Source organism: Odontomachus brunneus, unplaced genomic scaffold, assembly GCF_010583005.1.
Source record: "Odontomachus brunneus isolate Ranch 3 - 2012 unplaced genomic scaffold, Obru_v1 Obru_scaffold_050, whole genome shotgun sequence".
Taxonomy (NCBI): domain Eukaryota; kingdom Metazoa; phylum Arthropoda; class Insecta; order Hymenoptera; family Formicidae; genus Odontomachus; species Odontomachus brunneus.
This window is the reverse complement of record NW_022639500.1, coordinates 683,021-710,334: the sequence shown is the minus strand read 5'-3', so window position 1 is coordinate 710,334 and position 27,314 is coordinate 683,021. Positions and strand designations below refer to the sequence as shown.

Below are 27,314 nucleotides of genomic sequence, written 5' to 3'. Positions count from 1 at the left end.
CTCTCTCTCGCTCTCTCTCTCTCTCTCTCTCTCTCTCTCTCTCTCTCTCTCTCTCTCTCTCTCTCTGTGTGGGGCTTTTGACAAAAAGTGAGAAAGCGTGAAGATTGATGCCTCGGTCATCTTAGCACTTTGCCGAGTCACCGGACATTAGAGGGTCGCCGCGCCGCCGCTGCGCCCCGCTCGTGGCGACGAAACAGAGTGTAAAATGCATTTAATTCCCGTGTCGCGAAGACGAGGGTGACCCTGTCTGGTTGGGCGTTTTACAAAGAACTTCCCTCCCCGACGATACTGCCGATGATTTCGCACACTTGACATCGGATCGAATGTCGACTCGAATGACGCGCGACTCTGTTGACGCGTTACACGGTTATCTCGTCGCGATTGCCCCGCAAATTGTGTCTAAAAATTAGATCCGAATCGAGCAAAATTACACGAGGTGACGGCGATCAGCGCTCATTCGTCGCGGTGATCTCTTGGTTGACTTTTACGTGAGAAGGAATGAGGTTAATTGCGATAATTAGCGAAGACTCCTGTAGAGGGAAGGTAAAGCTAGGGAATGGACGCGGTCTGTTGCGAAACTTGGCGTGAGAAACGATTATCTCATTTCCCGGAGAACAAGGAGGCGAAGAAAGTTGTTAGTGGACAGGCGAAGGACGTGGCTTTATTAGACCGATCGTAATTAATTCTTAATTGAGTCCGCGCTACGCGGACCGAGTGTCTACATATTTCATCCCTCGGCGAGTCAATCATTGTTTCGCGTCGCGTGACGAGAAGTTCCCCCACCGGGACATGAATGGGAAACGAAGGCCGGCGGCGGAGTGTCACGTCGAAATGGAAATTACGACAAACGACGGACGACGAAAGTATCGCTCGGAAAGGAAAAAGAAATGCAAATCATTCCACTGAAAAGCTACGGACTCTCACGTCGGCAGAACGTTGGCATTCTGTGACGTATCACAACCTAACCACACGGAATCTATTACGCGAGTCCCTCCAGCGAGGACTCATACATTCAAACGCCACCGCGTTTGGTAGTACGAGTACTGGTCGAGGATAGACGAGATTCATCTCAATTGCGCGGAGAAGAATCGCCGCGACTTGATGCACATCAGGAACGCTCGTCGAAGACGCGAGTCACGTCACGCGGACGTCTTCCTCTGTCTCGTAAACTCTGTTAGGATTGTAAGCTTGGGCACGAGAAGAGCTACACTCTAATCATTTCACTGTAAATCCAAGTGTGTCATTTTGAAACGCATAAGCGTGCAATCTGGCTGAAGCTCTTTTCACACGTTTCTTGCCGCTTTAAGTCAATTAACACATATTTAAGAGACGTGTCAATTATAATTTAAGACGTTTAAAAGTGTTAAATGATGTTGCTTAACATCGTAAGAAGGATGTAAAAAGAGATTCGGCCAAAATAACTCGGATTAGCTCCACGTCTCTATACGCGTATTAATTAGGAAAGCTAATAAGTAAATACTAACACAGCTCTAAGCTGGTAATCACTACAGCTCCTATTAACAGTCATTGCTTGACACTTTTTCTACATGAGATATTCAGACTTAAAGTTTAGATTGAGTTTTTTACTTGAATCATATAACATAGGCGACATTATACATTTGTAGTCGCGAATCAAATGAGAAACTCTTATCTAACTGTGACTCGAAACGAGTTTCAAGTAATAACTATCAACATATGCCTCAATTAAAATCTGAGTGTCTTACCTGAGGCAAGTTTCGACTATTAATACGGATCTATGTGAAAGAGGAGCCTGCAAATCGCGGAGCGAGAACCCACGTCGCGCGATTCTTTTTCTCTCTCTTTGCAGGAGACTTTAAAATAAATTAAAACTAATTCCACGTGTGTGTGTGTGTGTGTGTGTGTGTGTGTGTGTGTGTATGTGTGATGTTGAAAGTCTCGCCGGCTGCTCGAACGACGATGGTGGTTCCACGGCCGTGCTCAGCCCCGTTCGCGCATGGCGCGTACGGGATGAATAATAAAACGGCCGGCGTGTCACGGCGGAGAGCCGTGGAAAAAGCGGCAACGACGGCGATGACGACGACGTAGACGATCAGGAACATTCGCGGAGCCGCGTCGAGAGCACAGAGTAGCACCCACGAGTCCATATTCGCACACGGCGGCGGTGCACACACGTCGCTCGCGATGCACACACAGTGTTAATAAACGGCATCTGTCACCGGGCATTGCGTTGCATTTCGCGTTTTATGCTTTACGCTCGCTCCGCCCCGGTTTATGCCTCGGTTTATGCTTCACACCGAGTGTGCGCGCCGTCGTGCTGTGTGCGTGCGCGTGTAAGCGCTCGCGTGTATGTGCACAATACGAGGCGGCGGTGCATTTTTGTCCCTCCCGCCCCTCCGCTTCTCCTGTCCCGTACGCTAATCACCCGCGCCTTCTGCCGCCGACGCTCAGTTCCGTCGATTTTGCCGTCCCACCTCCATTTTTCGCCGCTCGGGGATTTTACGAACTCGTCGGAGTTCTCCGCGGCGCATTCGGTTCACGTGTCGCGTCGCTTAATACCGTATTCATTATCGGAATTAGCCCGGCGTCTCGTTCGCGACTCCCGTGTTCGCCGCGCGTTTTTGCCCCTTCCCCCCCCCCCTCCTCCCTTCTCCTGCGCCACCCGCCAACGGAAATATATTTCGCGCTGTCGGCGCTGTGGAAAAAAAATGAGGAGCGTCGGGGTTGACGAGGCAACGGTACGATCGTGTTTTGAGCCGATCGGCTGAGTGCACCGATGAAGCATTCATTTTTCAATACCTCGTTCTGAAGCACCGGGATCATCCCTCACGGACCCGCCCGCCCCGTAAAAACACGCGACTTTTGTCACCGGGTGATGTACGATCCGGTGTGTCCGGTCGTGTCGCTCGCCGCGATACGAAAGCGTCGAAAACAATTGTTTGTCCCTGCCCTTAACGAGGTCGAGCGACCCATCCTCCCCCGCTCGCTTGCGAGAAGTTCCTTATGATCCGGGAGAAGTCGCAGCGAACAACGCGGCGGTGCTTTTCAAGCGCGACATTAACTCTCTCTCCTTTGTGGAATCCTCGGATAGTGTCTTCCAAAACAGCAAACGCGTCGAAACAACGAACAAAGAAATAACGTGGAAAGATAAACGGCAAGACAAGGAGGAAAGGAAAGAGGGGTATAAAAGAATCTCCACACAAGAAGTGCTAACCGTAAACTGAAGTCAAAAAAATCGTGTAACGTAACCAAAGCGTGATTTTTCATGGCAGGCAAATTAACATGTATGGGACAAATATGTCAAATTTATATATAAAATTTATATATAAAACAAAATGTGTGTCTGTCTTTGTTTCTGCACGTTCCCTATACACTCCTAAACTCTCTCTTTGACCGATCTGGACTATATTTATCCTCCACCTTTATTCCGACCCTGCGGAAATATAGGCTACATGAAACCTGGACATCCCATCACTCCCTCCTAATTTTGTCCCTTAACTCGGTTATCTTTGTGATAACCTGGCAACTCCTGACGGGGAGTTTGCCTAGGTTACCACAAGGTAGTCCTTAGTATGTAAAATTCGCTGTTGCAAATTTGCACGCAGGTACCCCCGTCACGTGACGTTACGCGGGCGCGTTGTATCTCGCGAATAAACGGCGGAGAAGTCGATTTGCAAGTGAGATGCGCGCGATGCGGACGACCAAGTGCTTCGTTAAGAGTCGAGAGCGGCGACGCCACCGCTATCGTGAATTTTAATCGCCGTCGTGGTCCGAAATACATCCGACGCGAATAGCATCCTCGACCTTAATCCGGTCGGGCGCGCTTCTGCTTAGAATCAAAACGCGGATTAAGTCGCGCGATAGGGCGGCCAACTTGTCCCTATCCACGCTCGCCTGTTCGCCAGCTCGTTTGTTCCCGTTCGCGAAAAAGAAGCGCGCACAGACTTTCCGCCAGCTGTCAGCCGACAACGGAGCCGCGATCAACTCACTCGTGAAATCTGATCGCAGGTTGCACCACTTCACCAACCCCTTAATCCGCCTCAACCCCCCTTCAGACCTCGGCTTGCTTAAACGAGCATGTTCCGTTCCCGAGCGGATTAAAAAAAAATCCGAGACCCGCGCGTAATAGCAAAGCTCGCCCTTGCAATCGTGTTCTTCCAACGATAGCAGACATTGCGATTTCCGTATAATCCTTGCACGTTGCACCCTGCCGTATGCAAATCGCAATAACCGCCACGTCCACGATAACCAGGAGGATATCAATTCGGACTTCGAATTTAGCTGATTGGATATTAATCAACTCAATCCGTCGGGCTTGATTAATTAATCCGATTAGCCGGGTCGAATTTAAGCAATTAAATGTTCATTGATTCGATTCGTCGAGTGGGATAAAACACCCAATTATTCACGCCCAATTATTGAACTCCCTTAGTCATTAGTATTCCAGAAAAACCTGGGTTTTCTTGCGATTAGCGACCACAATTGTTCGCGGTTTAAATTATAAAGTTCTATTTTGGAATCATAGAATGCAGAGATGTTCGGAAGGATAAAACATCAAATTATTAACACCTGACTATTGACACCCAATTATTAAACGCCTTAGTCATTGACACTCGAAAAAAGATTGGTTTTCCCTGCCACCACAGTTTTTCGTCATTTAAGTTATAAAGTTCTGCTCTGCTGCTCACAAGAAGAAGCAGCTTTTTATCTGAGTGTCTTATGGAGTGTCAGTGACTAAGGGAATGTCAGTGATGCAGTGTTTTACCTTATCAATTCAGAGCGTGAATTTCACGCGAGTGAGAAACACAGTTCGCTCGAGGAACAACTGACGCGAGTCGTCAGTTATGTACGTAGAGATCGACCGGCGGACTCCAGACGTTCGTCACGTTACGCACCTCGGGCCACCTCGATCACTCGAATGTAAAGTGTTTTCCGGATTTTTATTTTTTTTCATTCACTCGAGCTCACGCGCCGGGAACACATCGCTCCGATTTACTCGGCGCAGCTCTCCGAGTTAAACTCAATCCGATCCCACCCTCCCGCCCTCCGGATGGTGTCCCTCCAGAGTCTCTGACAAAAGTAATTTCATACTGTCGCGGAGGATGGCCCTCCGGCGTGGTGTGCGCGGCGCTTCCACGTCGATGTAATCCTGTAAACCCTCCCGTGCCATCGGTGCGACCCCGACCGACCCGACGCGACGCGACGCCGTTCGCCAGGCGACGCAGTGCAAACGGCCGCGTTTCGTTCGTGCCGAGCAATCGAGCGCGCGGAATGCGACGATTGCAACTACCCTACATACGTACGTACGTACGTACGTACGCCCGAAATTCGAGGCCGGGAAACGGAAAAAAATACACGGCAGAGGACGAGAGAAACAGAGAGAGGGAAGAGAAAGAGAGAAAGAGAGAGTAGGCCGGGATCGGACACGCCGTGCGCAGCGACGCGGTAATTAATAATTCCGGCGACGAGGTGTCGGCGGGAATTTTCAGGTGTCGATTCAACCAAAAAAAAAAAGAAAAAAGAAAAATAGAGCGACTCCCCGGGTCGGAAAAAGCGACGCGGGGGAAAATGGCAGTCTGAAAAAATGGGCAGATGCATCCAACATAAAGCTCCGGACAGAGGCAAAAAGAATAACGAGGATCGTCCGGCCGGTTTCACGGTATGATCCTGAAAAATCACAATCTATTTCTCATAGCGCGCGCACTCGCGCTTTTCGAAAAAGAAAAAAAGGGGATGAGGGAAGAAAAAGGAAAAAAAAAGTGAAAAAATGGTCAGCTCCTAGCGCGTCCATTTTTCTCTCAATAATTAAAGCATCCATTCCTACGCGCGACGGGACACATTGTACACGCGCGTACAATCAAACGGGGCGCGTATTAACCATCCTCGCTTTATAAATCAAAAGGCTTTAAAGTGTCCGAGGGAGATGAAAAATTGGAATTGATATTTATAACCCGCGTTAGTCACTCGCTAGGCATATTCATCAACGACGGTCGCGACGACGCGTTTCCTTCGAGCGTTTCAACTGCCCTGTGAAGCTCCACGGGAGCCTTTGGAAGAGCGGAAAGGCGCAGGTGCCTCAACAGCGGCGTCATTTTCCGAAACCCGTCATCGTGTGCTCGCTCGTGACACAAAATCGCGAAGTGAAACGCGAACGAGGTCGACAGCCACGCGCGGGTCGTCGGCGACGGCTTCGCACTCGTCCGTGAAATCCTCCGCGCTACGCTAATCGATTCACTGGCTGTTCAGCCACCGACGGTACGTACGGACGCGTTTCAAATCCGTGCGCGGCCCGGATTTGCAGGTGGAGTCACGCGAGAGACGCGTCATACACGCGCGAGCGCGTGACCGCGCATCCGATCGCGCGATAATCCCCTGGGGCTTCTCTCAGCGCGTCTCGAAAAAGAACCCGTGGGTGGAAGGCACGTCGAGCCTCGACATCCTCGCGGCGTCATGTAATGGACGAAGGAACGATAGACAGGCGTCGCGAGACCTGCGTTCGTGAGCGCACGCATACGCGTCTCGCCTCGTGGACCCAAATCAGGATCCTGTTTCGTCTCTTGGACACAATGTTGTAGGATCTAGTACGACCCTCTTGGTCTTTATGACGGGGAAACGCTCTCTAGACCGGAAGAGACGAATTTATCGGTTCCGAGGAAGGAGAAAAGGCAGGTATCGAAATGAATCTTTTGCGTCATGTAAGATTTCTTATCAAGCTCGAGAAACGTAATGATGGCACTCTCCAGGACTTTTAAACTTGACCCAGCTACCGGTAGTTTTGCAACTGATTTGAGATCCGAAAGGTGAACACAGTTCGGAAATCCGGTGACTTTCCTATCTTGCCGACACGCGACGCGGTAATCTATGAGATCGACTTCCGGACTAATTTACCACTAATTCCGGCATCGCGATGCGCGAGGTCTAAGAGCTGTCTGCGGCAGTGCGGGGCTGTGTGCCGCCTCGAACACACAAGTGCACTAAATCAATCCATTGTCAAGCGCGACCTGATTCTGTACAGGTTGACTCACCTTCGCGACAAAGGGCCTGTGCGCACGTGACGTAACCGTGGACGTACGTGAAAAGAAGCTGCCACTCGAAAGGGCAGCATACACAGGGGAATGTCTCGACGAATCGTCCGCGATCGGCCAATCTCCCCCCTCGATCGCCTACCGCCCAAAACACGTGGGGCTTGCTTTCTTTCTTTCTCTTTCTCTCTGTTCTCCTCTCCTCTCTGTCCTATCTTCGTCTCGCCGACTCTCGAGGTCCTCACACCTGGCCCGGAGGATTCCGCTACGGAATAACCGCGGCCCTAATGGATTCAGAAGTGGCTACGATTTCTATGAGGCCGTAATAACGTCACGCTGATTTATCTCCGCTTTAACCCCGCCGGGTTCGCATAGCTCGCGGGCTTAACGTACGCTGAATGCGTACGGTAATATCGTTTAACCCGGGCATTGTCGAGTTCAAACGTATGTAAAGCCGGCGTGACGATCGTTGACGAAGTGCGCGTGCACTTTAGGATCGGCCCGGGGTCACGGGTACGCGCGGACGAGGTCGTTTCCTTATTATATGTCGGCCAACCACTCGCGAGGTGCGAGTACCTCCTCCCGCGAGCCGGTACGCGGAAACTATGGGAATTACCGACGGCAAAAAGCTTTGGAATTCTATAATAATGCTTCAGCATTTTCTCCGAGTGTCTGTCGTATCTAAATAACCGACCCTAATATTAATTGTTATGGTTATTACCAATTTTATTACCGGTTTTTATCAATTTTCCATTTGAGTACCATTAATTATTTGTAAAGGCCGATATTGTATTGACATGTCTACTAACATTTGTTCATTCTTCGAGATCTCCCAAAAAGAGCAGGGAAAAAGCTTACTTCTTCTCTAATAGACTAAAATGAAACGTGCAGTTTAATGAATACCACGTGAGCATACTGAGTATTAAATCAACGTCCAATTTCTCTCTATGCGGTAGAAACATTTTTACTCTCGCGGTCCACACGTGAATACGCTATCGAGGCACAAGATATGATTTCATGGACAATCTGTCGTAAAAGTTAAAAACCGTCGATGAGAATGCAAAGAACTGTACGTGTGCGGAAAGTAAGTCCTGATTTAATCCTCGGAACGCGCGTCATCGCCCTCAATCGCGGGGACACGAGAATACGTAATTAGAAAAGCCAGATTCCCGACTGCGCGGGAGATAATGATATAAAAGAGCGCTACGTGAGCGAGCGGGTGGAACGCAATAAAGCAGAGTTTTTAAATGGCCACTGAAGTACGAGCGGGCTCAATCATAAGCGACCTTAAGCAAGAACAACTCTCCTTTTATCTCTCGCTATTATTCCAACCTCCGCGCTTCCCTCTTCCTTTTCGCCCCCTCCGCCCCGATGGCCCTCGCTTCCTCGTTTTAACGATAACAATTAAAAAGGGCACCGCGACCCGGCCGGAGCTAATTATCACGCGGACATTTTTATTAGCGCTTTTTCGCTCGCAAGGCGACCGAGATTTCGCGAGTCTACCGCGGATTTATTCCCGAGATCCAGAACATCTGGGTATAAAAAAAATAAATATAACAAAAGCTTGTGCGGAGCAGTTAATATCAAGTATCGCATTAATAAATAAGAAAGAAAGGAGTATACTTATATTCTGCAAGGTGAAAAATTAAAATTAAGCTAGATGACATCTAGTATCAAGGTAAAAAAGTACCAATGCCTGGTACACTAATAACACTGCTATCTAACTCTGGACGCTCTTATTGTTTTGATCTTTTAATATGAATATTCAAACCTTCAATGTGGAATACATAATATACCTATATTCTACGTTTATTCTAGAGTTATAGGTAGTAGTGTCATTAACATTCAGACGTTGATACTTTTAGCTTATTCGCGCTCGCAACTACGTGTAACGCGCTTCTGAACACTTTCTGAACGGTACACGAATTGAACAAAGGGGAAGCGCAATTTATAACGACATTTTTAGGGCAAACAGCGAGATGCTCGATAATCGCGCGCCGATAATCTCATCTCCCTCCCTCCGTTGGTCACACATCGCGAGAACGCATGTACGGTGGGATTCACACATATCATTAAACGCGCTTGCTTCGTTAGCATATTATCTCCGACGATGGTGCAATTACACGCGGCACACGACCGCGTCCGATAAGAACGGGCAGCAGCATTTGTGCGCCTTTCGTGTATCGCGCTGTGAGAGCCGCGGCGACGCGGCTACGAATGCTAATCCAATTAGTTCATTAGATAATTGCATCGCGCCGACGCGACGCGGCACTCGTCTTCCACCGGATTGCGAGGCGCATTCGCGCGATCGTGTCGCGTATAGCGATTACGTTTCGCGAACACGCGGATAATGACCGCTTGACAGGCAAATGATTACTCCGCGCGATCGCCGACAGGTGACTGGCTGTTGCGAGGTGCGAGAATAACCTCGAGCAGTTTCAAACCGCGAGTGTAACCTCGAGCTGTCTCGATCCGCTCCTCCGTTTCAATCGCGCCGACTCTTCGGGCGGAACAATGATATAACTAATCTCATCAGTCCGTTTGCGTTGCCTCTTGGTTTTATAGAAAACGTTCACAATCGTGGACGATTTAAAATAGAATGAGATAACAGACGCACCACGCGTGTCGATACACTTCCGTCGTAACATACTGCGCGCTTCGAGCGCGATCCTGCGATTACTATCCCCTCCTCCTCCTCCTCCTCCTCCTCCTCCAAAGGCGCAAAGAAACACTTTAAAGAGCAGAATTACTCCCGCCGACGTATCCCCGGCCAAAAGTGCGATAGTCGCGCGCGAATAGCCGGCGAAGATTAAATTCCACCCAATAGCGACGCTTCGTTCTCGGATCTGCTGGCATCGATATACCGGAGGCGCCGTAACGCGAAAGTCGAAATGAAACGGCGGGAATGCGGCGACTGGTACTTCGGAGCGTTATCGCGAAACGAGTATCGCGGCGGTACAAATTCTACGCTTTTTTTCTCTCTCAGCCCCTCTGACTGCTGTGTGTATATCTCTCTGTCTTTCTCTCGGTAGTATGCGCGCCCGAAAGAGAGAGAGAAAGAGAGCAGGGTGCTTCGCAACACCCTAATATCCCCCGACGCGTAACGGTTTCATTTCTTCCTCACCCTCTGCCCCGGCCGCCCTCTCGCGCGTACACATGGCCGTCCCTCCCGAAGGATAAACGATCAGTCACACCCTGCGACTTTTATTTCTCGCAATCGTCCTCGTCTCGCAGGCCTACTCCTCGCCCTCTTCTCGCTCCCGTCTTGCGAGGAAGCGACGCTTCCTTGCCGGCGAGGCGGTTTATTGCGCGACGTAAACTTCGCCTCGTAAGGATTCGGCTGCTGATTGAAAGGAGATTGTATCCTCGGCCGTTTAGTTTAGGCGAGATTCCACACCGATCGAAGATCGACTGTATGACACGACTGGCACACGTTGACTATCGCTCTATTATCGTGCATCAGTTTCTATTATTGTCCCAAAACTTTACATAAATTTGAATACCCAAAGTTGGTAAATGTATTTGTTTCTTCATGTATATACTTATTAATTTTATTAACCAATTAATTTTATTAACTTCTTATATTTGTTAGATGAAATTAATATTGCGCCTTTTGCATAAATTAATAATTCTTAAATACGACAAAACTGTGGCGATGATCACTCTTTGGCAGTCAACGTGTGTTAAAAATAAAGTCAATTTTTTTATCGGATTCTAATGTTCAAATAAAGATCTCTGCGATCTCGCGTATTGGACGATAATCCAAGTGCCATGTAACGCACCGAGAACGCTGACTTTTCCCTAACGCTAATGTATCATCCGAAATGTATTCCTTTGTGGACGGATCCGTCACTTTTTTCGTCTGATCGATCATCGCGACTTTTTCCCTTCGTGCAACGAGTGTCGTTCGATCTCATTCGCGTCGCTCCACACACTTGGACTCCTTGCTGTCGCGAGGAGACCGGAATCGGAGAAAAAATCGCGTACAAACGTCGTCGCCGGACCTTCCTGCGCGATCGGACGCGAGCCGGATGAAAAAGATTGAGCGATCATTCCAATCCCCCTCCGTTCCCTCCCTCCCTCGGTCGTCATCCCTCCGACGCGCCGGTTTGGCGGGTGACCCGCGGGCAGAGCGGATAGAAACAATTTTTTAAGCCTTTGTGTGTCTCCATCCACGTAGGAAAATGAAACCGGTAATACGTCGGCATTGATAGATTCGCCACCATTTGCAGAATGGGCGGATTATGCGCGGCATAAATACGCAATTTCGTCCCGAATACCGCCGATTCTCCCCCGCTTTGCGAATGGGCGCGCTCATCCGCTTCGAATTAACAAATTACTCTGGCCGGCTCTGCAGCGACAGACAGGGAACTGCCACGGCGGTCTCGTGCACCGGCGCTTTGATGAGAAAAGGAATACAGATAGACGAGAAAAAAAGTTGTGAAAAAATTATGCAGCTTTTTTCTCTACTGTGACCCCGACGAGAGAAAAAAGTACGTATAAGAGAGGACACGCGCGTGCACAATATCGAGCTCATCGTCCGACGATCTCTTTGTGTAATCCACGATGGTCACATACGAAGAATACGATTTTTTTTCTCCCCGCGAGCGTGCCTCTCTATTATCGCTAATTATCCCAATACGCCTGGACGGTCGACAACCGCTCCCCCGCTGTTGCAGTCGGCGCCCCAAGAAATCGCGAGCCGGCGGGGCATTGTGTCGCGTTGTTAGCGTTCCCTTTATCTGCCCCCGTACGTACATACGTGCGTGCAATCGCGCACCCCTGTACACCCTCGACAAAGTTCTGGACAGTCTAACGTTACCGATAGCCGTTAATTGTGCCCTGTTCGTGATTTTCGGGCCAACTGCGACTACAGTCGACGCGTAACTCCCGTCAGGATTGAAGAGTTCGATTTTCAAGTCCATTTGAGTTTGGCTGACAAATAATTCATTTTCATTCGAATGCGTCGGCGCAATGAATTTAAATTCCGAATTTAAAACCAAATTTGCGTGTGACGCTAGAAACTAACCGAACTTTTTAATTGGTTTGATACTTAACTTTTTGGAACTCTATATATGACCTAATAAGACCTCTAATATGGACCTAGAATTTTCATTTGCTCATAACCTCCGGAATATATTCAGTCTTTTTTTTAATTGGTAAATAGGAAACATCGAGGAATATAAATCTATTAAAGCTTTTGTGATTCAATTTCAATGAATCGCAAGTTATAATTTCTTTCACAATAAAAGAACAAGATTTATTTTGACAGTAACGTTTGAAAAGTCGATCTAGGTCAGTTTTACCCGTCTTTATAGTTCTAGAATTAAAAAAACTACACATTCTTTATTCATTACGACGCCATATAAACTCACTATTATCTCAAAGCCGCGTGCGTTCCCCCTTTTCCCGACACACGTCCCTCCCCCCAATGCGACACGACGGAGCACTCGATGGTTTGACCTCATTTCCATAGCGCTTCAACCGGGGACGCTCCTCGAGATATCCGAGTTCCGCTTCCGGCGACCACCTGGCAGCGCCAATGCTCACCGAACCGTGTCTGTTACACGAGGGCGTGCTAGGCGCGCACCACCCCTCGATCGCCGCGTGCGAAACTTTCGCGCCGCGCTCGCTTACACGCGCTCGTCTGTTTCGCTCGTGCGCGGCGGAACGCGCGTCGCGCTCATTTAATTACTCCCGGGTCCTGATAGCATCGAGCAAACGGCGGGGAATCTTCCGTGGCGCGGAACGACGATTACGGACACACGCGTCGTAAACTCGAATCTGTTTAGCTCCGAACGTTACGCTTCACATGCAAAATATAGAAAGAGAAATATTAAAAAAAAAATAGAAAGTAGACATGAAAGAAGAATCATCGTGGTAAATAGAGAAAAATATAATTTTGCTTCTAAAAAAAAGCAATTAATTTACTTTCCTTCTTTTGAACAACATTTACTCGAGTGCAATATGTATTTTTCTGTGTGTACAATCGCGATGATCGTATTTCAGTAGGAATGTAAAACGTCGTTTAAGATAAAAATACGAATTCCCAGACATGTACTTAATCTACAGTATGTAACTTATTGTTACATTCATTAATTATTCGTATTTAATGACCGAAATAATGAGAATTATTAGTAGTATGTGTTTTATGTTTTACTTCTACTTACTTTTAAGTCTCACTTAGTTCTTCTTGATAACGGCTGATTTATCGTGCCATGTGACTTATAGCGCGCGAGAGACGTATGAGCTCATAAATTCATAGTCGAATCACGGGGTCTCGATTAAACGGGGCAGCGCGGCGTCCAGCAAATTGGTCGAGGCAGGGTCGAAGGTAGACGTCTATGCCGCGCTGTTCTTCGGTTGAACTGCCGTTTATGGGGAATATCCGCGAGAATAGAGAGATAGGAAGAGAGAAAGAGAGAGAGAGAGAGAGAGAGAGAGAGAGAGAGAGAGAGCCCAGGGTGAAGTAAACGGGATATCTCTCGCCTGAATTTATGTGAGGCGTTATGGTCGCCGGATCTAACCCACTAGAGCTAGTCCCCGGTCATAAAGCCGAGAGATAATTAAATTATGGGAATAAAAAGTGGAAAGAGGGAGACGCACGGGGGGAGACGCGCAGAGAGAGAAAAACAAGAGCGAGTAAGAGAAAGAGAGTCGGACGGTTAGGCCGGCTGACGTTGGTTTTCCGACGACGTACGACGGCGAAGAAAAATCATAAAAGCAGCCCGACCGACAAATCTGTATAATGTTTCGCGATTTTTATCGCCTGGCACCCCCCGCGATACTAAAAACGACCCGAAACGCCGGCAGAAACACCAGCCGCGTGTGTGGCTGCGCGCACACGCCCGCTCACGCGCGTCGAATTTCAAAATGGAAATGAAAGATTTTATATCCTTTCGCGAAAGATCTCCTCGCGAGACGGGGGTAGAGGCGCGCGTCTCTCCGGTGCGTCGAGACGGGAGAGGACGTTTGTTTCGTAGGGCCGTTGTGTCGCGACGACGTTAGCAGCCGCCGCGAGCTCCTTCCCGATTCATCGATGCTTGCATAACAGCAGATTGAACTATGCGTTATTTATAGCGCGCGCTTTATGTATGCCGAAACGGCGTTTTCATTACTTTTATTACCATTCCCGTTCTCACTGCGCTCTCTCGCGCCGCGTTCATCCTCGTAACCGATTGCATTATGTACCCCCCGTGAATCCGCGTCTCGCGAATTGTCGTTGTGCTTCCGCGTTGCACGATCACGGCTGGAAAGGCAGACAAGCTCGGGAGCGAAAGCACGCGTCTTGCGCGAGATGACGACTGTTTGCGACCACGAACGCAGTGTTTCGGAATCGCGAAACTGTTCGAACGGATAAAAGGGGCGCGCGAGAGGGACACGTCAGACGACGAGCGGCGTGTTTCGCGACGAGTCCGGCTAATCTCGTCACGTAGTGCCATAATCATTCGGGACGGCGGCGTTAATCAAGTTCCGAAAATACAGGAATGGCCGGAGGTGTAATTTCGCCCTTATATACGGGTGTTAAAGCGCGCCAGAATGGCACCCCATGCATAACACCCGTTGCCTCGACGCCGTTGCCGCTGGTTGTGTATGTACGCGCCGTGCAACCAGTCTACTAGTCTCCACCCACACACTCGTAACCAGCGCTAGCAGGCAAGCAAGCAAGCAAGCAGGCAGGCAGGCAGCCTGGCGGCGGCCAGGCAGACAGGTACTATACATGTATCTGTATATCGTAAACCACGCGGTGGAAGCGTTAAATCTCCCGCGCTAAATGGGACAGGACAAACTTACGCGCGAACTTGGGAAATCGCGGCGCGCTTCGAGCTCGTTCGCGCGAAAGTACATATACGCGCGTTTTATATACTTGTACGCGAAAAACATACAAGACGCCAACGTTCCCGTCGCGCCAGGCCGGTCAGAACTCGCGATAGTCCCCGAGCTCTATCCTACGCACGATAGAACTCGCCGTGTATGCATTCCGACCACGATTAATTCTCCTAGAACGAAGTCTCACTCGGAAAATCGAGTCAAAAGACGAGTGACCGTCGTGTCACTCAAATTCGAGTGATTTTTCCCAAGCAATTTTTCCGAACGAACGCACTTGCGACATCTCGGCATTTATCGCAATTAACGATGCCGTTTTCCTTATTTTTTCATTTTGCCGAAGCGAGCTCGGAAGAGAGCGGAAGAGAAAAGAGGAGGGTAATAAAAAATGCTCGTTTGGTAATTGGCTGTTGGCGGAGTTTACATTCAGCTAGATAGTAAAGTCGATACCGTGACACTGCCTGACGTCCCTGCCACGCACCCCTTTTCATCGGGAGACTAACAATATCTGTTACGACCGATCGGCTTGTAATAATTGTGAATGCGCGCGCCGAGGGTCGACAGTGTTTAGTGTGTCGTAGGCGCCCTTAAATCCCGACTTTAAATTCATTTCGCACCGACGATCTACTCACCATTGTCGTCGCATCTGTTCCTCGATCTGTCCGCGGGGTTTGACTTAGAAATTAGAAGTGGCACGGGAGAAGGGGGTGAAAGAAAAGGGAGAGGCCTCGATTTCATTATCGGTGTAATTTTAAAGTGGCTGTCAAGGGATGGTCGCAGCTTTTGACGTTTCCTTGACTGACGGAAGGGGGTGTCTCTCTCGCTTGTCTGTCTGTCTGTCTGTCTGTATACTCGCAATCTACAGCTGAATCATCGCTTAAAACGTTCCGTTTGGTTGACTTTTTAAGTCCTTTTAGGACGCCGCGGAATCGCGCGACCTGGAGGTTCTCGGATTAATAAGCGCGTCGAAATCGCGCCGTTTCCTGTGCCGATACTGGTCACGGGATTTAAAACTGGATGAATGCCGCGCACTCGCACGTGCTCGTAGCTCGCGTGCTCAATCACAATGTGACGCGATCCGGCGATCTAACAATAGTATCGAAGACGTGTGACAAGTCTAAGTAATACGTCTCGCGAATAAATTTCACGCGGATATCTTCTTATGTTCCGCGACGCGCTCACATGCGTACGCGTTCTCGCGCGTCTCGCATCAAGATAATATCGTCGGCGGTGTGATGCTCCGTAAGCGCCTAATAATACATCAAGCTAGGTACATGAGTAAACAAGCAAACAACAACCACGCCACGGGTCCCTAAATCCGCTCATGAATAAGTTCGTCGTTTGCCGTCGTACATGCCACGTAGCTATGCGCGTTGTGTAAGACCGTCTTCGGTACACAATGCGCGGCGTTCCGCCTCGCGACGCCCATAAATAAATTTGCGGAAGATATTCTCGGATGCTGGGAGCTTGTTACTCTCGCACTCGGAATCTGGTCGACGCTCGCGGAGAGAGAAAACGAGATAGAAAGGGAGGCGAGGGCGAGGGTGAGAGCGAGAGCGAGAGCGAGAGAGAGAGAGAGAGAGAGAAAGAGAGAGAGAGAGAGAGAGAGAGCCGAGAGAGAGAAAAAATCCATTGAACGCGCGAGGACACGCGGGGGGATTGGCACCAGAAAGGCGCAACCCTCCGTGCTGACATAACAAGCAAGGCTGAAGGGGATCGCCCACGAGCAATCTCTCCGCCTTTGAGGTTTACGAGGAGAATCAGAGATCCGCAGAGCGACACGTGAGATCGGCGACAAAAGTGGCCGTCGTCTGGTAGCCAGGCCGATAGCGAGGCGGAAAATCGCCCTGCCCTCAGCTTCTCACCGCCCTGCCGTCATCCGCGATCGGCTTAAGCCGTCGTCGTCGTCATCGTCGTCGTTTCTAGTCGCCTTTTCGATCCGGCAAGCGTCTCGCTTGAGATAACACGAGATACCCGTGCGAGTGCTCGGACATTAATGTCTAGACAATATTTGCCCGAAGAGAATCTCAGATAAGAAAATAATAAGTGACAAAGGGGAGAGAAAGAGAGAGAGAGAGAGAGAGAGAGAGAGAGAGAGAGAGAGAGCACGCGCACTCGCTCGTTTGCTCCGGGAGCGGATACGTTATACGTGTCGTGGGTCATAACGGGGTTATGAGCTGTGAGGTAGTTAAAGTTTTCTGCTCACCGTATATACGCATGCTGTACTCGTTCTTCTCTTTTCCTCTTCCTCTTTGCTCTGTCGCGTCCCTCCGGCCCGTTGCCACGGAACTCGTTCGTTACGTGTTTCGCGCTAAATTTGTTCGATATCCTCGAGGAGCCCCGTAAATCCGGATATTCCTCAGGAAATTGCTGTTCCTCGCCATCGGTTGGCTGGCGGCGTCTGCTGCGAAAGGAGGAAGAGAGAAAAAACCGAGATGAAAGATACGTCGCGACTCGACGGGGATGAAAATTTTGCAGCGGCAATCCAGCGGGAGGTTCCCGTTAACTTTAAATGGACCGAAAGGTAATTACGGCGTCGACGGTTACCTCGACATGTAATTGGCGTCGTTTACGTGATTGCGGAAACCCGGGGAAAACTTCGTCTCGATACTCATTAAAATTAAATATATTTCTTCTGTTTCAGAACTCACGCCTCGCTCGGTCAGTAAAAAAAAAATAAAAAATTCGCAGAAATAAGTGACGAACATTTAAATGCGAATTTGAAATCGTGAGTGTCCCGATTAAATTTTCAGATGTGAAAATAGCTGTATGAAAAATCGGTCGCAAACGATACCGTACACAGTCAATGAATGCGAGAAAAAGAAAGAGAGAAGCAGGTAGTTTTTTTTTTCTTTAATTCGTCTCAACATGAATTTTCGGGCTTTCCAAAGCGATGACGCAAGAAGCAAGACACTTCATCGTGTCAAAAGCTTTCATCTCAAAGTATTTCGCTGGCACGCTAACGGAAGTTCGAAAACGTGCTCGATGAGACTCGACCCGTGTTGTTACTCTCCTCGCGCGCCACTAATGACAACACCGGGGTGCTCTCTACACGAGCCCCTATCATAATTCGCAGCTTCTGGTTTTCTCTCGAGGGTCGTTGGGACAATGCGGGCGCCTTACCGCAGCCCTATACCTAAGACCTGTCGCATATCAATAACGATAGAGAAGAGGAGCGAGCGATTCGTGTAGAACCTTTCTGGCAAACTTCGGACACGACACGACACGATGATTTTCAGGATGTTCCTGCGGGATACGACGATCGTGACGAGATCAAAAGGAACGTTTTGCCCTAATGATCGACTCGTGTACTAGTGTACATCACTACCGTACAACACCCGCGGGGATCTTGCTTCCCCGACGCGTCGAATGCAATCAAATCGAAGATCCCCGATATACCCAGCTTGTGGCCAGACTGCGACAAATTTTACTCGAGCACATCCACGATGAAACCCCGGCAATGTAAAACGCACGTACAAAATATTCCCAAACGTACCCGAATTTAGCCGAAGGATTTCGTATAAAATATTCCTTCTGCCAATTTAAAATTGAAATTAAAAAAGAAACTTTCTGTCTTTACACTGAGAAAAAATTTATTTGTGGGATGTAAATTATTTCTAAAACAGACTGTTTTATTTCACAAGTAAATTTACAAATATTCTTCTCTCAGTGAGAATCCTCAGTGAGAGTTTTGAATTCTTAACTCATTAGTTATAAATTTGCATATATCGACAACGCGAGGCTCTGTCGAGCTCCGTACAAACCGAATAATCCGTTACACGCGGCTCCGTATCGGATGCTGATGCTGATTATTCCTCGCGTACATCTCGTAAAAATCGTCTCGCTCGAATGCAACCACCGGGCAGGCACGAGGGAGATCAGTTGGAATAATGATCGCGATTTCTTACCCCTAAAAAGCATACCCCGAGCGACGCGAGCGCGGAACAATTAATCTAAATGTCACCAGGAGTTAATTTATACGGCTGCGCGATCGTATATCAAGCGCTATCTTCTTCGGATATTCTCCGGGGAATGGGATATATAAAGCGTTCCTCCCGTTAACCAGCGGCGCGGCCTTTATCAACCCTTCAACGGGTGCTTCCTATCGTTACCTTCCCGACTTTACTCCGCGCCAGGACCGTTTCACGGTTTAATTACTTTCAGGCGTAAACGGCACTCGTACGGTATGTATAATCAACGCGGAGAGAGCGCGTGCGGGTCATCCCGTTCAAATATTAACCCGCCAAGACCGTTAGTTTCGCGCGACGATTTCAGCAACGTCGAGACGATGCTTCCCGAAACGAGAGAGAGTCTCCTGACGCCTCGGCAACTTCCGCAGAAAGATCACCGCGTTCAAGCAGAAATATAGAGTCTTGTTTCGCGACCGCGAAATTTTTTCCTCCCCCTCTCCCATTATTTCACCGCGATATACATTTTGCGCGATTCTAACTGTGCCGGCGGACGAGCAAAGCGTTCCGCCTCGTTAGTGCACCTTCCTGTTTCCTCGTTGTATCGTCTAATATTCAACGTCTTTGTAACTGTAAATCGACCTTCCTACACCGGGATGCTCGCCCGCGCGACATTGCCGTTGCGTCCGATAGCGCACAGCGCAGATGTTGACGTCGTCGCGCGGCGGCTCTCTGCGGTCGCTTGCGCGTAAAAACCGACGGAAACGTTTGCCATTAATCACGGACAATGAAAGTAACATCGACGCAGGTCCTCAATCGTTTTACATCATCTCACGGGCTCCGATCTCGCAGCCGCCGCCGCCGCCGCCGCCGCCACCACCATCGTCGCAACTACGAACGCGGCGAGCTGTCGTCGCCGCAACATTAATATTTATCATAAAATCACATTTCTTGCCACCGTGTATTTTATTACCCATATCGCTGTCATCTTAACGTAAGACACTCACATAAATTATTGCATGTACCAGCGCCAATAAAACGCGACCGACCACCGAATCGGCAATATCGATCCTGCGTGCATGCGTATCTTCCGAGTCTCAATTACTCGAGTAGAGAGATATCTGTTCATTGTTTTTCTTATTTTTATACAAATTTTTTTATTTCTTCGTTTTCATCAGATGTTCCAGTATGTTAATTCAAAATATGAACAGGACTATAGCTCGCTCCGGAAATAATCATGTAACAATCGACATGCTGAGAAACATATCAAATTTCGCGACAATAATCGACGATAAAGCTCGTTTCTCCATCAACGGTTATCCGTCTGCCCGCACGCGGAGCACACTGAGCGCCCACAATTTCGTGCGGCTACACGCAAAAAAAAATTAGCTTCCAGAGCTAAAAAAATAGCTGTGGCAGATGTGTCACTAAAATAGGGATAGCTAATATCGATACTACCAAAGCTAAATTTATTTGCTGTTAAACTTAGGCGCTACAGCGAGAAATATTAGCTACTAGAAATAAACGACTGTAACAAATGATTGTAGCTGTGCGACAAACTTCTCTAATATATGCATACGATAAGAAATTTAGGAATAACTGCCATTTTCCTAGCTACTTGAAATAATGTGCATTTTTAATGTCACCTAATATATTTGTATTTCATAGCGAATATATAGTTATAACCAATGTTTAACAGTGACAGCTAAACGATTAGTCTTTTGACTAAGTTTGAATCAGCTACTGCGGTTTAGCTGATATTACTAAGTTATTTTTTTGCGTGTATTAACAATAAAGCTCCGTCGCGTCGGCGTAATCTTAAACAGAAGGTATTTCACGCGACGATAAATCTCATCGTCGCGAGAGCGCCGTGTATATACACGCGATTCTCGTTCTCGTAATTTTATTCCGTTTGATTAATTCCGAGCAGTAAAACGTATCGTAAAAACAGTCGGCGCGCGCCCGAACCCGAATCGAAGCGCGAGACAAAGTCTTCTCGTCTGGCAGTTTTCACGAGGTGATAGTTGCCGCGATTTTCCAACTCTGTTTAGAGAAACAAGAGCTCATCGACAAAGTCCAACATGTGTACATTCAATTTATCCAATGAAAATAATCATTTTAACAAAGCAGACATGCACGAAAAAAAAAGTTGTTTGTCGCGCAGCTAAAATAGTTATAATATATGGATACCTAAAAAATATTATTGCGTTAGTAACTTTTTTCGCTGCAACAGCAAATTTTCTTGCTGTGAGAACGACGTAATACCAAGTTGCTAGAACATGTTGCTGTTAAACAAAAAAATTTACTCCTGCAGCAAAAAAGAACTAACGCAGCAATATTTTGTAAGTGTTCATATATTACGACTTCCTTTTTTTCTATGTGATTCGCGTACCGATAACGTAGATAGCTGGCCGTGCCTATCCTATACAATGTCTAAAATATATCCTAAAGACGTCCCAGAATTATCACACATCTCTGGGACGTCTCTGAGATGTATTTTAGACATTTTTGGGATGTGACGCTTCGCATCATGCGTTATCATCTCTTTCTTCCCTATTTAGTCTCTCGGTCTTAGTTCATCGCTCTCGGCGTGTACGTGCTCTTTTTTCCCGGTGATAAAATTTTTTCCCATCCTACCACTGTTCAGCCTTCCGGATGAAGATATTAACTGTCCCCGCGGCGAATACTTCTAATTGCCAGACCGCCTCCTGACTCCACGCAGCTTCCTTCATAAAATTTTTATCGTCCTGATATTTAGAGTTCGGCTGCCAATGGTAGATTACGCTTCGTTCCACGCGCGGATAAAGAAAACGTGCGTTGTCTTCGTTCACCTTCACTTTCGACAGACTAAAGAGGCGTAAAACGCGGAGCGATGTCGATCGACGTGTTCATGGCGGTTACCGACGCAAAAAGATCGAAAATCCGAAATGGCCGCGCGATCAATGATTTGATAATTGAGCCTTGTCGACGAGCTCTCATTGTGATCATGTACTATGCCGACAGTTGGCGCCACGACGTGAGCGATGTTGCTCTCTCCCTCTCTCTCTCCCTCTCTCTCTCTCTCTCTCACTAGTAAACCAACGCTACTCTTCCCGAGATTCGGAATATCCGTCGGATCATTTCCTTTTTCCCTCTAATAATCATCGAATTTCCAATTTCCGATTAATAAATCCGACGATTGTCTACTATTGCTACCTAAGTGAATGGATGTTACTTACAATTGCGAAAGACGCTAACCTGGCAAACACCGCAAGCAGCTGCATATGGAAAAGGAGGAGATTATTTCCTAATAACGTAGTCAGGATACGTCCTGCTGACCGCACATCGCTATTTTCGACACTCCCGATACTTATTTTCGTACGAGATGCGTAAAACGCGGAGCGATGTCGATCGATGTGGTCGTGGCGCTCGTCCGATACAAGATGGCCGCGCGACTAATCACGCGCGCAACTACGCCAACATTGCCGCGCGCACGAGGGCTTTCGACGCCTTCTGCGCTATCGATATATCGATGTCAATTGATAGATCGATGATTACTCGGTATTTTCGAGCAGTCATATTTCTTTCTAGCTACGCGTTTCTCGTTCCTCTCATCAGTGTTAATAACTGCAGAGAACACGCTTTTTTCGAGTTCCGGAGAATGCACACGACGGTGACGACGACGAAGCAAGACGACGAAAAGAGCGTGTCCGCGCATTTGGCCGCGTATCGCAGTCGCCGCAGAGAGAAGAGAAGTGTCAGCTGTAACTTTTATTGGTTATAAAAGCTCGCGATATTATGCTGAGCCCGAGTAAATACGTTTATGCTTGGCCCCCCCGACCCTCCTCGTCATCCTAGTGCCAGTGACGGATTTCTCAGTAGGCGCAAAAACACACTGTTCACGCTCGACACAAAGAAAGTAAAAATTCCTAAAAGAGTTATTAATTCGTAGGAAATTACATAGGAAATTATCTATCACTCATGTATTACTCGTACTCTACTTTTTATTTTTTTTTACCATTCTAAGATATTCAAGAATGTTATTCTCTCTTTTATACAAATTGCATTTTACATCCGCTTTCTCTCTCTTTTCGTTACAATAATGATTTCAAATATATTACTCTATGATCACTCGAAAGAATATCTCGTTTCCAGCACAAATTTCCTTCATTCACGCAATTGTTCGCGCTTTGAGGGATCCCTCGATCGCTAAATCCACCACTGTTCTTGCATCCTCCCCCCCCCCAACTTTCGCCCTCCGGAGGAATCCGCAACCGACGTACCCTCTCTCTCTCTCTCTCTCTCTCTCTCTCTCTCTCTCTCTCTCTCTCTCTTTCCCTTTCCCTTATCAATCTAATACATTTCATATTTTATGGTTCCATTTGAGAGGAAGCGCTCGCCGTCTTTACGGGCGCGCGTTCAACTGCACCTTGTGTCTTGCATTAATCGTAAGTGGGAGTGGGAGGGTGGCGGCGGGAGGCAAATTGAATAGCTTTTGACAGAGGAGCGGATGAATCATATCCATGCAGCCCGGAGAGAATTCGTCGCGGTTGTGACAGGTCGACGCACTCCGGGCTCATAAGTGATAAGTAACCTTGGTAGCGTCCATAAAACGAGTTCCGCATGATTCGAGAGCGGCGCGAGTTGACTCTCGAGATTGCACGCCGAGCCTCGTATCTCGCAGCGAGGTGTATTATGGCAACAAAGTTGCGAGCGATAAGCGGCAAGTGTAGGCGGAAGTACGAAAGGCTATCGCATCGTCGTGCATCTCCGCCGCGTGGTCGCGCGATCGATAATCGCAACGTTCGATATACACACGGCGCGCCGCGTATCGCGAAGACGGACATCCTCTATCCGGTTTAAACGCCATCCGCGTATACGTTTACAACTTTCGCGTCGCGGAAAGTGTATTTTTCGCGGCCGTGAAACGTCGCGCGCCGCAAAGTGGTGATACGTATCCGCCACGAGCGTGAAATACGCTTCATTCAATGCGCCCGCTCTCGCGCAGATATCTTTATCGCGAAAGTGAAAAAGCGCAACGAGTTGGGCGCGCGTAGCGACGCCACGTTTCGATTTCATATCTTTCTGCATTTTTCAGCGCGCATCGCGTGGAACAGAATAATCCCCTTAAATGCTTATTACTCTGTCAACGCACTAAAAGCCTCGATAACACGATGAAAGATACACACAGCACGCGGCTGCATAGAATGCAATTATGTGCCCGTGCACGAAGCAAAAATGTTTCGTGCACGCGCAAACTCGTTGACAAACTCGGTTACTCCTATTACCGCGAGCGAAATGCAGGAATAATATTAACAAGATAACGTTGCTGCACTTTTTTTCCTTTTTTCTTTTTAACACGCAACAGGAAATTTTGTTCCGAGACATTCAGGGGAAACGCGAACGCTCTCTCGTGACGTAAAGCTGCTCAAACAATTAATTCTACATTGAAAGAAAATATAAATCCATCTTTAGCGGGATTGTCTTATATATGGCCTCAAGAGGATTCTTGTAAAGCCAATTTTACAAGTCATAATGCGATTGATTATATCAATCAATCAAGAGATCGATTATATTATTTATTTCTCTCATTGTCATTTCAATATCGCGCTCTAAATCGCAGTTTCCACATTCCCCCGACTACTCGCAATTAAATCTATCTCTAATTCACCCGCCCGTCGTCCCCGCGTCGCTCTCGTTCTCGCTCGCTCGCTGGTTTCGCTCGTTTCGCTAAACCAGATTCGGCGGGAGCCCTCGTAAACGTCCGCGAGGAGAAAACGATCGCGCGAGATTGAAATCCTTCGGCGTTACGTAACGCGCCATTACGTCCCGGCAATATCGGCCGGTGGTCGGCCGCCGCAGCGAGTTGATGCGTCCCCGTGTCGAGCGATCAAATAGAAGCGGAATCAAATAGGACTGCGACTGCGACGCGACGCGACGCGACGCGACGCTACGTTGTTTAGTATTCCGTGCCTATGAACCGTCCGAAATACCGCGATACCGCGTTATACCACGTACTATCCATGGTGGATCGCACGCGGATATCCGCTCTAATCCCATCTAGTCCGCGCGCGCGCGATCACAGACGGCCAATAAATAGGACGACAGGTTTCTCGTCGCACAGGCACGGGCAATTGCCTCCAGGTGGTCGTGCTGTTATGACGTAATAACCCAAAGCAAGCTAACCCTAATTCATCGGTGGTATGGCCTGGTATCGGGCGACGTTATACTAGGGTGCTTCGTGTCCAAAGCCAGGCCGTGCTACGCCGGCCAGGTCGATGCATGCGAATGTGCATCGGCCGTAGAGACACGACCGGAGGATGCACCCGGTTGATGGTTCATCCCGATCCACCTGACGCAGCCGTTAACGTGCACTAGACGCGTCTAGGTATCCGATCGTGCCTGAGCCCGCCGGCGCGGCTTCATACCTGGAGCACGTCGTATATGTGCGTCATTCCCCTCCGTCGTGGATAAGAAGCGGCTAGCCGGGTGGAAATTTACTTATCGCGACGGTAATCACGATACGAGGGTGAAGATACTTTGAGTAGTACACGGGAAAATAAATTAAGTTAGGTTTGGTGAATCAATTTCTGATCAAGTATGAAGATTCTGAAAACTGAGTTCAGACTATATTATCGAGATTTCTGGTTAATCTAAACAGAATTTTGGTAATTTCAATCGGAATTTCTGAATTGCTGATATTTCCTCCACAATCAAGCTTTTCTTTTCGTGCATCGCTCGAAAATGATTCTCAATTGACTCTCAGGTGAATCTCTTTCGCGTATGGTCTTAGTGACTTTTAACGAATTTGAATAAACTGAATGAATTTGATGGATTTTCGTCGCTCCCGTACGTATGAAAACCGTTTTGCTTCACCTCATAGTATCTGTTATTTGTAGGAATTATTGAAACGGGAAATATTCAACGGGAGATGTGTGTGTTTGTTGTTGTGGGGAACAACAAATAACGAGCGTGCTCGAGGGAATATCGAATGGCCGACGTTTCGGAGCACAAAATTCGTAGATACGCGGTAATAAATCTCCCGGCGACCTATAGCCGCGGGGAGTACTCTCCGTTACGAGCGGGAAGGAGAAAGAGGAGGACGAGGGAGAGAGAAAGAGAGACGGCAATCATAGTGCATCGGATCGTTTTTCTCGCGCTAGATATACGCTTTAAAACGCAATCAGCCGCACTCGTGCGCGACCGTTGCCGCGCGCAATCACGATCAAATCTATCGATCTTACCGATAGATCGTATCAGAGAGGGAACACGCGCGCGCAAAAACCCTTTATACGTGAGCAATCAATATTGTCATTTAACAGTTCGCGGGCGCGCATACACACTTTCCATTTTCTTAACGAATAGAGCCAGACACACCTGCGCGCCGACGTGTTCATTCGGCCTCACGGGGGAAAGAGGGGGAGAAGGGGAGGGAGAGAGAGAGAGAGAGAGAGTTTACAGTTACTCACTCCTCGTGCGTTCGTGTTTCACGGCATTAGTCGCGTAATATATCTTCCAATGAGTCTAATAATCCCGTGACCGGCGCGGTGTGCTCCTTAATCACGCAATAAAAGTCTAATCTTACTCTTTCTCTCCCCCGCTGTCTCCTTCTCACTTCGTGGCGTTTCGTTCGACGCAACGCGGAAAAAGTACACCGCAAAGGGTAATCATAGAGCAAGACTCGTAATTTATTTCGCTTCTGTATGAGACGATACACTTCTATCCGACCGATCGATGAAATAAGATATAACGCTGTGTAAGTGGGGGACAAAACTAAACGCGCCAGAACTCGTGCGATTTTTCTCCACGGGATTCGTGATCGCGTAACTTCCGCAGCAGCACAGGGAAGCCGATCGTGCACGTCGGGTACGAGCCGGTGGCCACCACGGCCGATGGGTGGCTGTACTTATCAAGGCCACTGAACTTGCTACTTGAACCTAGAGCGCCGCAGCGCTGTGGTTTTTGCGGTCGCGCGGATTTTATAACGTTTCCCCCGGCCCCCTAACCCCCTGCGTGCCCCGTTCCTCCGCGAGGACCGTCTGCCCCCTCCTCGGGACCGCCGTTCGTCCCTTTTATAGTGCTCTTATTAGCGCCGGGGTTGTACGCACTCTCCGCCACGGTAATCTACTGAGATGGTAATGATAACTCGCCGTGATTTCCTGGTGCGGCTTGCACGGCACGAGCCTCGGCCAGTTCCGCGCGCGCTCGCGGTTAATGGACGATACGAAACAAAGAAACGAAGAAACGACGACGAAGAAGAGGAACAAGACTAAGAAGAAGAAGACGACGGCCGACACGCCCTGGCCACGGGGCGAAATCTTCCGAGAAGCGATCGCGATTACCGCGCGCGCGAAACTCGGAAGCTACGCCCGAGCCTGGGCACCGTTTTCGTAATACGTCGGCTCGACCAGCGGAGAGATGGAGGAAAGGGAGAGAAGGAAGACCAGTTGGTAATAATTATCAACGGCAGTGAGTAATAACTGGGGAGGGAATTCGAGCAAGAAAACATCCAGCGCGCAACGCGTATACGTGAGAGACAGAGAGAGAGAGAGAGAGAGAGAGAGAGAGAGAGAGAGAGAGAGAGAGAGAGAGAGAGAGA

At 48.4% G+C, this 27,314-nt stretch overlaps 1 protein-coding gene across 3 annotated transcripts in view; it reads right to left on the bottom strand.

Moving 5' to 3' along the window:
- The window catches only part of LOC116845257, a 211,350-nt gene that overhangs the window by 116,779 nt on the left and 67,257 nt on the right, over positions 1 to 27,314 (bottom strand). For all 3 annotated transcript variants that reach the window (XR_004378219.1, XM_032817745.1, XM_032817746.1), the window contains exon 2: positions 17,035 to 17,232. Coding sequence is in view for 2 of the 3 variants with exons in the window: in XM_032817745.1 (XP_032673636.1) it covers positions 17,035 to 17,232 (198 nt within the window). In the remaining variant the exon portion in view is untranslated. The remainder of the gene's footprint in view (positions 1 to 17,034; positions 17,233 to 27,314) is intronic.